The 12,550-nt window shown below is 46.0% G+C and overlaps 1 protein-coding gene across 4 annotated transcripts in view; it reads right to left on the minus strand.

The window, feature by feature from the left end:
• Positions 1 to 12,550, minus strand: part of OLFM2 (olfactomedin 2) — a 239,928-nt gene that overhangs the window by 19,224 nt on the left and 208,154 nt on the right. For all 4 annotated transcript variants that reach the window (XM_053369485.1, XM_053369494.1, XM_053369466.1 and 1 more), the window contains one exon: positions 10,685 to 10,791. In XM_053369485.1, coding sequence (XP_053225460.1) covers positions 10,685 to 10,791 — 107 coding nt within the window. The remainder of the gene's footprint in view (positions 1 to 10,684; positions 10,792 to 12,550) is intronic.

A 12,550-nucleotide genomic window follows, 5' to 3' on the forward strand; every position in this document is an offset into this window, starting at 1 on the left:
TAGGTGGAATCTTCTTTCTTGTAGTTTGGATCCATTGCTCCGTGTCCGCTTCTCTGGAGCAGCAGAAAACAACCTTTCTCCCTCCTCTATGTGACATCCTTTTATATATTTGAACATGGCTATCATATCACCCCTTAACCTCCTCTTCTCCAGGCTAAACATGCCCAGCTCCCTTAGCCGTTCCTCATAAGGCATCGTTTCCAGGCCTTTGACCATTTTGGTTGCCCTCCTGTGGACATGTTCCAGTTTGTCAGTGTCCTTCTTGAACTGTGGTGCCCAGAACTGGACACAGTACTCCAGGTGAGGTCTGAGCAGAGCAGAATACAGTGGCACTATTACTTCCCTTGATCTAGATGCTATACTCCTCTTGATGCAGCCCAGAATTGCATTGGCTTTTTTAGCTGCCGCGTCACACTGTTGGCTTATGTCTAGTTTGTGGTCAACCAAGACTCCTAGATCCTTTTCACATGTAGTGCTCTCAAGCCAGGTGTCACCCATCTTGTATTTGTGCCTCTCATTTTTTTTGCCCAAGTGCAATACTTTACATTTCTCCCTGTTAAAATTCATCTTGTTTGTTTTGGCCCAGTTCTCTCATCTGTCAAGGTCATTTTGAAGTGTGATCCTGTCCTCTGGGGTGTTAGCCACCCCTCCCAGTTTGGTGTCATCTGCAAATTTGATCAGGATGCCCTTGAGTCCATCATCCAAGTCGTTGATAAAGATGTTGAATAAGACCGGGCCCAAGACAGAACCCTGTTGCACCCCACTAGTCACTCTTCTCCAGGATGAAGAGGAACCATTGATGAGCACCCTTTGGGTTTGGTCAGTCAGCCAGTTACAAATCCACTGAGTGGTAGCATAGTCAAGACCGCATTTTACCAGCTTCTTTACAAGAATATCATGGGGCACCTTGTCAAATGCCTTGCTGAAATCAAGGTAGGCTACATCCACTGCGTTCCCTTCATCTACCAGGCTTGTAATTCTGTCAAAAAACAAGATCAGGTTAGTCTGACATGACTTATTTTTCAGAAATCCATGCTGACTATTGGTGATCACAGCATTCCTTTCTAGGTGCTCACAGACTGTTTGCTTAATGATCTGCTCCAGAATCTTCCCTGGTATTGATGTCAGACTGACTGGGCGGTAATTATTTGGGTCCTCTCTTTTCCCCTTTTTGAAAATAGGGACAACATTTGCCCTCCTCCAGTCTGCCGGGACTTCGCCTGTTCTCCAGGAATTCTCAAAGATGACTGCCAGTGGTTCTGAGATCACATCTGCCAGTTCTTTTAATACTCTTGGATGCAGTTCATCTGGCCCTGGAGACTTGAATACATCTAGACTAGCCAAGTATTCTTGTACTATCTCCTTAGTTATTCTGGGCTGTGTTTCCTCTGCTGAATCCTTTGCTCCAAATTCTTCAGGTCGGGCATTGTTTTCCTTATCCGAGAAGACTGAGGCAAAGAAGGCATTGAGGAGTTCAGCCCTTTCTGTGTCCCCTGTTTGCATTTCACCATCTTCTCCTCTGAGTGATCCCACTGTTTCTTTGTTCTTCCTTTTGCTACGAACATACCCATAAAAGCCTTTTTTGTTGCTTTTAACCTCTCTCGCAAGCCTGAGTTCATTCTGTGCTTTAGCTTTTCTGACTTTGTGTCTACACGTGCTGGCTATTTGTTTGAATTCCTCTTTGGTGGTTTCCCCCCTTTTCCATTTTTTGTACACATCCTTTTTTAATCTTAACTCAGTTAAAAGTTCTTTAGATAGCCACCCTGGCTTCTTTAGGCACCTTCCATGTTTCCGTCTCATTGGTATTGCCTGAAGTTGTGCTTTTACTATCTCCCTCTTAACAAACTCCCAGCCATCATGAACTCCCTTTCCTTTTAGTATTACTGTCCATGGGATCTCACCCAGCACTTCCCTAAGTTTTATGAAGTCAGCTTTCTTAAAGTCGAGAAATTGAGTCCTAGTATGCTTGGCTGCTCCTTTCCACTGTATAGTAAACTTCAGAAGAGCATGATCACTTGCGCCTAATGATCCTTCCACTTCTACCCCACTAACCAGGTCATCAACATTGGTTAGGACCAGATCTAAAATGGCTGTTCCTCTTGTTGCTTCTCCCACTTTCTGGACAATGAAGTTGTCTGCAAGGCCAGTGAGGAATCTGTTTGACCTTATGCTCTTGGCTGAGTTTGACATCCAACAAATATCCGGGTAATTGAAGTCCCCCATTACTACTATCTCCCTTCCTTTTGCATGCTTGGCCATCTGTTCCAGGAAGGCATCATCTATGTCCTCCGTTTGGCTTGGGGATCTATAATAAACTCCCACAATGAGGTCACTGTTATTCTTCTCTCCCTTAATTTTGACCCAAATGCTCTCACTTTGGCTTTGAGGTTCTAAATCTTGGATCTCTTCACAGGTATACACATCCCTGACATATAACGCCACTCCTCCTCCTTTCTTGTCTGGTCTGTTTCTCTGAAATAGATTGTATCCCTCCATTATTACATTCCAATCGTGGGACTTATCCCACCAGGTTTCAGTGATTCCTATTATGTCATATTTAGTTTGCTGTACCAAGAGCTCAAGCTCATCTTGTTTTTATTTCCCATGCTTTGCGCATTAGTGTACAGACATTGAAGTCCATTAATCATTCCCCCGTGTCTCTTATTTAAGGATTTTTTCCTCCCACCACTAGGTCTGCGTGCTGTTTGCTCCATTCGGTCTATGACATTTGGATGATCATCTTCATCAATTGATAGACTCCTACCTTCAGGAGCACTGTCTCTCTCCCCCACATTAGTCAGTTTAAAGCCCTCCTGATGAGGTTTCTGAGATTTTTTGCAAAAACATTCCTCCCAACCGTTGTGAGGTGCAGCCCATCGCTTGCCAGAAGTCCATCTTCAAGAAACTGTAGTCTGTGATCTAAGAATCCAAACCGTTCCTGTTTACACCTTTTGCGAAGCCAGTTGTTCACTTCCACTATTTTCCCCTCTCTCCCTGGGCCACGTCGTTCAACTGGGAGGACAGATGAGATGACAATTTGTGCATTTAATTGCTTCAATTTCCTGCCCAGAGCCTCGTAGTCTCTTTTGATCTTCTGGAGGCTATTGCTTGCAGTGTCATTGGTTCCCACATGAACCAAGAGGAAGGGGTATTTGTCAGTGGGTTTTATGATTCCTTGCAGTCGTTCAGTTACATCTTGGATCTTAGCCCCGGGGAGACAGCACACTTCCCGAGACATCTTGTCAGGCCCACAGATCACTGCTTCTGTTCCCCTCAGTAGGGAATCCCCTATCACCACTACACGCCTCCTCTTAGGTCTGGTCGGGGTTCTTCCGTGAGCTGTCCATTCCAAGGTCGCCTGGACATTCCCTGAGGACTGCCTTTGCTGCTCATCTTCATATACCTGATCGACTGTAATGAGGGAGAGATCCTCAAATGGAGTCTGCTCTTCGTCTTCCATGCTAGGGGAAAGGACCTCAAAGCGATTGCGTATTTCTAAACAATCAGAGCGAACCCTGGGCCTCCTACTTCTTTGAGTCACGTTTCTCCATATATCTGGCTCCTGTGTTGGTGAACTAGCCTCCTTCTCAGGGGAGTCCCCTGTCTCCTCCTTGGTGGAGACAGTGTGCTCTGTTGCTTCCAAGAAGAGCTCCAGCTCTCTAATTCTTTGGAGCGTAGTTACACGTTCCTCCAGTTGCTGGACTTTGTCTTTTAAGAGGGCAATCAACATGCAATTGCTGCAGGTAAAGCTGCCTGCAACCTTTGGCAAGATGGCAAACATTGCGCAGGAACCGCAGGCGACTGCAGCTGTTCCCTCACCCTCCATCTTGAGAAGGTGTCGTTGGGGGTGACTACAGCGGTCCTCCATCATAAAAAGCGTGAAGACAGGACAAATAAATCCCCCCAAAAAACCTAGGTCTCCCCCAACAAACGTTTGAGACTAGCTCCCCTAGTCTTGTAGGGCAGCGGCTGAAGAAGGAACAAAAAGGGTTTTCTTGTGTGAGTTTCTTGTGGCTGATTAGCTGCTTTCTCTGTGTAAAGGTCAGAGGGGGCAGGGCTTCTGTTGAGGTAGGGGATTAGCTGTGGGAGGAGCTTGTCAGAGCTTGTAGGGCAGCGGCCTAGCGGCGCGCGCAGTTTGATCCATCTTTTAGATTTAGGGGAGCTAGTCTCAAACGTTTGTTGGGGGAGATATAGGTTTATTTGGGGGGATTTATTTGTCCTGTCTTCACGCTTTTTATGATGGAGGACCGCTGTAGTCACCCCCAACGACACCTTCTCAAGATGGAGGGTGAGGGAACAGCTGCAGTCGCCTGTGGTTCCTGCGCAATGTTTGCCATCTTGCCAAAGGTTGCAGGCAGCTTTACCTGCAGCAATTGCATGTTGATTGCCCTCTTAAAAGACAAAGTCCAGCAACTGGAGGAACGTGTAGCTACGCTCCAAAGAATTAGAGAGCTGGAGCTCTTCTTGGAAGCAACAGAGCACACCGTCTCCACCAAGGAGGAGACAGGGGACTCCCCTGAGAAGGAGGCTAGTTCACCAACACAGGAGCCAGATATATGGAGAAACGTGACTCAAAGAAGTAGGAGGCCCAGGGTTCGCTCTGATTGTTTAGAAATACGCAATCGCTTTGAGGTCCTTTCCCCTAGCATGGAAGACGAAGAGCAGACTCCATTTGAGGATCTCTCCCTCATTACAGTCGATCAGGTATATGAAGACGAGCAGCAAAGGCAGTCTTCAGGGAATGTGCAGGTGACCTTGGAACGGACAGCTCACGGAAGAACCCCGACCAGACCTAAGAGGAGGCGTGTAGTGGTGATAGGGGATTCCCTACTGAGGGGAACAGAAGCAGTGATCTGTGGGCCTGACAAGATGTCTCGGGAAGTGTGCTGTCTCCCCGGGGCTAAGATCCAAGATGTAACTGAACGACTGCAAGGAATCATAAAACCCACTGACAAATACCCCTTCCTCTTGGTTCATGTGGGAACCAATGACACTGCAAGCAATAGCCTCCAGAAGATCAAAAGAGATTACGAGGCTCTGGGCAGGAAATTGAAGCAATTAAATGCACAAATTGTCATCTCATCTGTCCTCCCAGTTGAACGACGTGGCCCAGGGAGAGAGGGAAAAATAGTGGAAGTGAACAACTGGCTTCGCAAATGGTGTAAACAGGAACGGTTTGGATTCTTAGATCACGGAATGCAGTTTCTTGAAGATGGACTTCTGGCAAGCGATGGGCTGCACCTCACAACGGTTGGTAGGAATGTTTTTGCAAAAAATCTCAGAAACCTCATCAGGAGGGCTTTAAACTGACTAATGTGGGGGAGGGAGACAGTGCTCCTGAAGGTAGGAGTCTATCAATTGATGAAGATGATCATCCAAATGTCATTGACCGAATGGAGCAAACAGCACGCAGACCTAGTGGTGGGAGGAAAAAATCCTTAAATAAGAGACACGGGGGAATGATTAATGGACTTCAATGTCTGTACACTAATGCGCAAAGTATGGGAAATAAACAAGATGAGCTTGAGCTCTTGGTACAGCAAACTAAATATGACATAATAGGCATCACTGAAACCTGGTGGGATAAGTCCCACGATTGGAATGTAATAATGGAGGGATACAATCTATTTCAGAGAAACAGACCAGACAAGAAAGGAGGAGGAGTGGCGTTATATGTCAGGGATGTGTATACCTGTGAAGAGATCCAAGATTTAGAACCTCAAAGCCAAAGTGAGAGCATTTGGGTCAAAATTAAGGGAGAGAAGAATAACAGTGACCTCATTGTGGGAGTTTACTATAGATCCCCAAGCCAAACGGAGGACATAGATGATGCCTTCCTGGAACAGATGGCCAAGCATGCAAAAGGAAGGGAGATAGTAGTAATGGGGGACTTCAATTACCCGGATATTTGTTGGATGTCAAACTCAGCCAAGAGCATAAGGTCAAACAGATTCCTCACTGGCCTTGCAGACAACTTCATTGTCCAGAAAGTGGGAGAAGCTACAAGAGGAACAGCCATTTTAGATCTGGTCCTAACCAATGTTGATGACCTGGTTAGTGGGGTAGAAGTGGAAGGATCATTAGGCGCGAGTGATCATGCTCTTCTGAAGTTTACTATACAGCGGAAAGGAGCAGCCAAGCATACTAGGACTCAATTTCTCGACTTTAAGAAAGCCGACTTCATAAAACTTAGGGAAGTGCTGGGTGAGATCCCATGGACAGTAATACTAAAAGGAAAGGGAGTTCATGATGGCTGGGAGTTTGTTAAGAGGGAGATAGTAAAAGCACAACTTCAGGCAATACCAATGAGACGGAAACATGGAAGGTGCCTAAAGAAGCCAGGGTGGCTATCTAAAGAACTTTTAACTGAGTTAAGATTAAAAAAGGATGTGTACAAAAAATGGAAAAGGGGGGAAACCACCAAAGAGGAATTCAAACAAATAGCCAGCACGTGTAGACACAAAGTCAGAAAAGCTAAAGCACAGAATGAACTCAGGCTTGCTAGAGAGGTTAAAAGCAACAAAAAAGGCTTTTATGGGTATGTTCGTAGCAAAAGGAAGAACAAAGAAACAGTGGGGTCACTCAGAGGAGAAGATGGTGAAATGCAAACAGGGGACACAGAAAGGGCTGAACTCCTCAATGCCTTCTTTGCCTCAGTCTTCTCCGATAAAGAAAACAATGCCCGACCTGAAGAATTTGGAGCAAATGATTCAGCAGAGGAAACACAGCCCAGAATAACTAAGGAGATAGTACAAGAATACTTGGCTAGTCTAGATGTATTCAAGTCTCCAGGGCCAGATGAACTGCATCCAAGAGTATTAAAAGAACTGGCAGATGTGATTTCAGAACCACTGGCAGTCATCTTTGAGAATTCCTGGAGAACAGGCGAAGTCCCGGCAGACTGGAGGAGGGCAAATGTTGTCCCTATTTTCAAAAAGGGGAAAAGAGAGGACCCAAATAATTACCGCCCAGTCAGTCTGACATCAATACCAGGGAAGATTCTGGAGCAGATCATTAAGCAAACAGTCTGTGAGCACCTGGAAAGGAATGCTGTGATCACCAATAGTCAGCATGGATTTCTGAAAAATAAGTCATGTCAGACTAACCTGATCTCGTTTTTTGACAGAATTACAAGCCTGGTAGATGAAGGGAACGCAGTGGATGTAGCCTACCTTGATTTCAGCAAGGCATTTGACAAGGTGCCCCATGATATTCTTGTAAAGAAGCTGGTAAAATGCGGTCTTGACTATGCTACCACTCAGTGGATTTGTAACTGGCTGACTGACCGAACCCAAAGGGTGCTCATCAATGGTTCCTCTTCATCCTGGAGAAGAGTGACTAGTGGGGTGCCACAGGGTTCTGTCTTGGGCCCGGTCTTATTCAACATCTTTATCAACGACTTGGATGATGGACTCAAGGGCATCCTGATCAAATTTGCAGATGACACCAAACTGGGAGGGGTGGCTAACACCCCAGAGGACAGGAACACACTTCAAAACGACCTTGACAGATTAGAGAACTGGGCCAAAACAAACAAGATGAATTTTAACAGGGAGAAATGTAAAGTATTGCACTTGGGCAAAAAAAATGAGAGGCACAAATACAAGATGGGTGACACCTGGCTTGAGAGCACTACATGTGAAAAGGATCTAGGAGTCTTGGTTGACCACAAACTTGACATGAGCCAACAGTGTGACGCGGCAGCTAAAAAAGCCAATGCAATTCTGGGCTGCATCAATAGGAGTATCGCATCTAGATCAAGGGAAGTAATAGTGCCACTGTATTCTGCTCTGGTCAGACCTCACCTGGAGTACTGTGTCCAGTTCTGGGCACCACAGTTCAAGAAGGACATTGACAAACTGGAACGTGTCCAGAGGAGGGCAACCAAAATGGTCAAAGGCCTGGAAACGATGCCTTATGAGGAACGGCTAAGGGAGCTGGGCATGTTTAGCCTGGAGAAGAGGAGGTTAAGGGGTGATATGATAGCCATGTTCAAATATATAAAAGGATGTCACATAGAGGAGGGAGAAAGGTTGTTTTCTGCTGCTCCAGAGAAGCGGACACGGAGCAATGGATCCAAACTACAAGAAAGAAGATTCCACCTAAACATTAGGAAGAACTTCCTGACAGTAAGAGCTGTTCGACAGTGGAATTTGCTGCCAAGGAGTGTGGTGGAGTCTCCTTCTTTGGAGGTCTTTAAGCAGAGGCTTGACAACCATATGTCAGGAGTGCTCTGATGGTGTTTCCTGCTTGGCAGGGGGTTGGACTCGATGGCCCTTGTGGTCTCTTCCAACTCTATGATTCTATGATTCTATGATCTAAAAGATGGATCAAACTGCAAGCTCTGATAAGCTCCTCCCACAGCTAATCCCCTACCTCAACAGAAGCCCTGCCCCCTCTGACCTTTGCACAGAGAGAGCAGCTAATCAGCCACAAGAAACTCACACAAGAAAACCCTTTTTGTTCCTTCTTCAGCTGCTGCCCTACAAGCTCTGACTACTCAACAGATTGTATAAATCTTTCACCTTTTCAGTTGAGATAAGATCTCAATCCAGCCCAATACCTCCACTGCTGAGCCACTGGGCCATTTCCCCCTCTCAATTTATGTCCGCACCATACATATTTATACCATAGCTCCCCCACAAAAAATTCTGAACTGTAGTTTGCTCCTCACCTCACAGAGTGTTTGTTGTGAGGGAGGAAGGGAAAAGGAGATTGTTAGCCGCTTTGAGACTCCTTAGGGTAGTGATAAAGCCGGATATTAAATCCAAACTCTTCTTCTTCATTGAGTTATAATTTGCATCACCCTTATCAGACCACAAGTTCCAGGATGGGGGGTGGGGAACCAAGGGTGTTAGTAATTTAAATCCTGGAAGCTGTAGTTTACACCTCACAGAGCTATGATTCACAGCACCCTTAAACTACAGGTCCCAAACTACGGGTCCCAGGATTCTTGGGCAGGGAAGAAGAAGGGGAAGAAGAAGAAGAAGAAGAAGAAGAAGAAGAAGAAGAAGAAGAAGAAGAAGAAGAAGAAGAGGAGGAGGAGGAGGAGGGGGGAGGAGTTTGGATTTGATATCCTGCTTTATCACTACCCGAAGGAGTCTCAAAGCGGCTAACATTCCCCTTTCCCTTTCTCCCCCACAACAAACACCCTGTGAGGTGAGTGAGGCTGAGAGACTTCAGAGAAGTGTGAGTAGCCCAAGGTCACCCAGCAGCTGCATGTGGAGGAGCGGAGATGTGAACCCGGTTCACCAGATTACGAGTCTACCGCTCTTAACCACTACACCACAGGGGGAACCAGGCCTGTATAAGTGATATAAAAGTGCTTTAAATGTACGTTGCGGCTGTGACTCCAGCCCACCACCAGAATAATCTGAGGAACAGAAAAGGAAAGGGGTTCTGGGCCACTTGAGATTACTATCAGAAGTAGTAGAGCATAATACTCCCGTACCCCACCTTCAAGTCCAAGTCCAATGTCAAGTGGTGGTGTTATAAGAATTTTAAGGTCTTAGATATATAATAAATATTCATAAATGTACCAAGCAAGCACATACATAAATATATAAACCACATGTCTGAAGCAGCACAGGAAGACAGTCCTGAAACCATTTTGACTCCCAAGCTGACGAAATGTTTCTCTGCAAGGAGGGAGGAGGTGAAAAAACCTTCCTTGTTATAGGAATTAGGTAATCACCATTTCAAAGGAATGAGCAGACTACCAGAAAAGGCAATCAGATAAGGCATTATCAGATAACCTGGCAGACAGGAAAAACAACAACATTCAAATTTCTGTTGTAGACTGCCTTTTCTGTGATGTAGGTATGATGTATGGAGGGGTGGTCTTGAGCTCCAGGACAGGGAACTTAAAATGTCTATATAAGGGCAGGCACACCTTTGTTCTGGATCCTCCTCCTTTCCTGCGTGTGAGAGGAGCACCCTGTTGCAACAGATCAATAAAGATCAGGCTTACTAGCTGCTTTGCTTCTCAGTATTCTCTGGTTGGTCTCTGTTATTTTCTCCTCCCAATAGGGAACCCATGTAAGGACTCTATATGGGCTCTTGGATACCCCATAAGGGGAAAAGGGCAGCTTTTGTTTACAACAGTGGCAAGAGTTCTCCTTCTCTCTTCTAAGATGTTAGGAGGATAGGAAGCTGCTTTATGCAGAGTCAGACCATTGGTCCATTTAGCTCAGTATAGTCTACACCGACTGGCAGCAGCATTCAGGATTTCAGGCTGGGAATCTCTCTCAGCCTTTCCTGGAGTTGCTGAGGCTCAAGCCTCCAATCTTGGACATGCAAAGCTAATGCTCTACCCTTGAGCCACGACCCTTCCCCTGTTAATTAGCACCATTTTCTCCCCTCTGCCTTTTGCTAATCTTCTATCCTACAATCTGGACAGATGACTTTATGCCATGTGTTTGGTACAGTCTCAAAACTTAGAAGGTTTTGTGCTCATTTAGTCAGGTTTCACTCATTAAAATCAAATAACCTGGGGAAATTCTGTGAGTTTAGTCTAATTTATATTTGTGCTAGGTTTAAACAAAACATTAACCTTCTGGGTTGTGGGCTGTTGACGTACAAGCCAGCAACCCCACTTACGAGCAGCTCCAGAGTCTCCAGAGAGCAATTCAACCTTGATTCTAAATAAGTGAGCCTAGGGGAATTTCGTCTCTCATGCACTCACCCGGCTGTCAGAACTTGGGGCCATGGTGTCCGTCATCCAAGAGCCAAATCTGGAGCCTGATGCCCGGATGGTGATGGGGTTGCTTACCCCTGTAAGCTTTCCACACCCTGAAGTACAAAACAGAGAGGGATGAGAGGCTTAGAGGACATGTGAGAAGGGAAAAGCTGGAAGCAGGTCTCAATGGCCAAGGAAAAACAATGTGGCCCACCAGGAAGATTTTTGTCTTGAGACCCGAGTTCAGATTCCTCTTTGGCTATGGGATCCCTGGGCAGCCCTGGACAAATTACTGGTCTTTTGTGAGGGGACAAAAGTTTGTTTGTTTGGGCCCAATTGCAGTGCCACCCCCAACCCCCCCGTACAGTGGCTAAATGTAAACAATTAACAAACTCAAGCAGGCAATGGTCTGGATTAGAAAAGGCCACAACTTTATTGATTACAGATATAGATGGATTTTTGGCTCAGGCATGGGGTGTATATCCATTCCAGCCCCCACGGGGGGGGGGATATTTAATTTTAAAAGGTTAAGGGAACTCAGTTCCCCTGAGTTGCTGCTCAAAAAATCCCCCGAGCCTTACTTCAGCACTGATATCACTGCATGATCAACATTGTTGGCTTAACTTGAACAAAACATTTTTTTTTTCCGATTTAGAAAACCACAGCCTCTCAAAGTTGAATTCCAAAAGCATTCAGAATTCTTCAATGCCATATTTGAATGAGTTCAATATGTCCAGACTGTGCACTGTATGCTCTGTGATAATTCAGCTCTCGGTTAAGCAACCATACCACTGAATCAGCAGCAGAACCCACAGGCCGCAAATGAAGATGCACATTTGCCCTGCGGATTCTCTTCCACCCATTTCCCCAGCACTTTGCAGTAATGCAGTAAACGTGAGTTGCACTGCAAGCTGGATGTGTGGCGACTCATCTGAATTGCCCCTATGATAAGTGCACCCTAGTGATATTCTGACATCTCTGCATCTTTTATTTTCTGTTCAGCACAGCAGTAAGGCCCACATGACACCCAGATTATTATTCGCAAGGTATCAGCAGTGCAGCAAAACAGTCTGAGCTCACGAGCCCAAGAGAGCTCACGGCAGCTGCTGCTTGGAAAAGAAAAACATATGGTGTAGCAGCTAATAGAGGCAAGAATTTGCTCCAGATACCCCCATGGGTTGCATTTAGATTTCAGCACACAGAACTGGCTTTGCCCTTTATAAAGGTTCTATCAACATTACCCACGTTACATCCGGCTCAAGCATGCAGCATCAGTATGTGGTACAGCCCTTCCTGGGCTATTCCACTTCCAAGTGCAGCTGGGAGAGTTCCTTCATGGGAAGAACTTCCTGCGCAGGGAGAGAGAAGGTTTTAACCTAGATTTCTCTCTGGCACCTCTTCACGAGTGGGAAATTTATACCTGCGGGGGAACATTCAGATGTATGATTTCCTCATTTTCTGTCATAAGTGAGCTTCTGAGGCTGGGGTACTCTTTGTCATGAGCCCCATATGAAAGTGTCATGAAGGAGGTAGTCTGATCCTGAGGAATAATGGGTGGAGATCAGAGAGGTGGAGTCCTACTGGAATGGAAGAAGTGTTGGCAAGACCCAACGAAATCCAGGAAATGGATTGGCAGCAGTGTGTGATATGATGAGCTTGATCCAGCCAATTGGGGTAGCAGAGGATTGTTCTGCTCTGGTGCAACTGGACACCCCTAGTCTGACCCGTCCTGACATAGAACTGCCCCCTGTCAGGGATGAGCCCCCTTCAGAGAAGGAGCCTATGGAGAGCAAATCAGATGCTGAGCTGCTCCACCTCATGAAAAGACCTTACAAGCTCAGCCCACTCAGCGAAGTACCTGCTTCCTTGCCC

Source organism: Podarcis raffonei, chromosome 2 (genome assembly GCF_027172205.1).
Source record: "Podarcis raffonei isolate rPodRaf1 chromosome 2, rPodRaf1.pri, whole genome shotgun sequence".
NCBI classification, from domain to species: domain Eukaryota; kingdom Metazoa; phylum Chordata; class Lepidosauria; order Squamata; family Lacertidae; genus Podarcis; species Podarcis raffonei.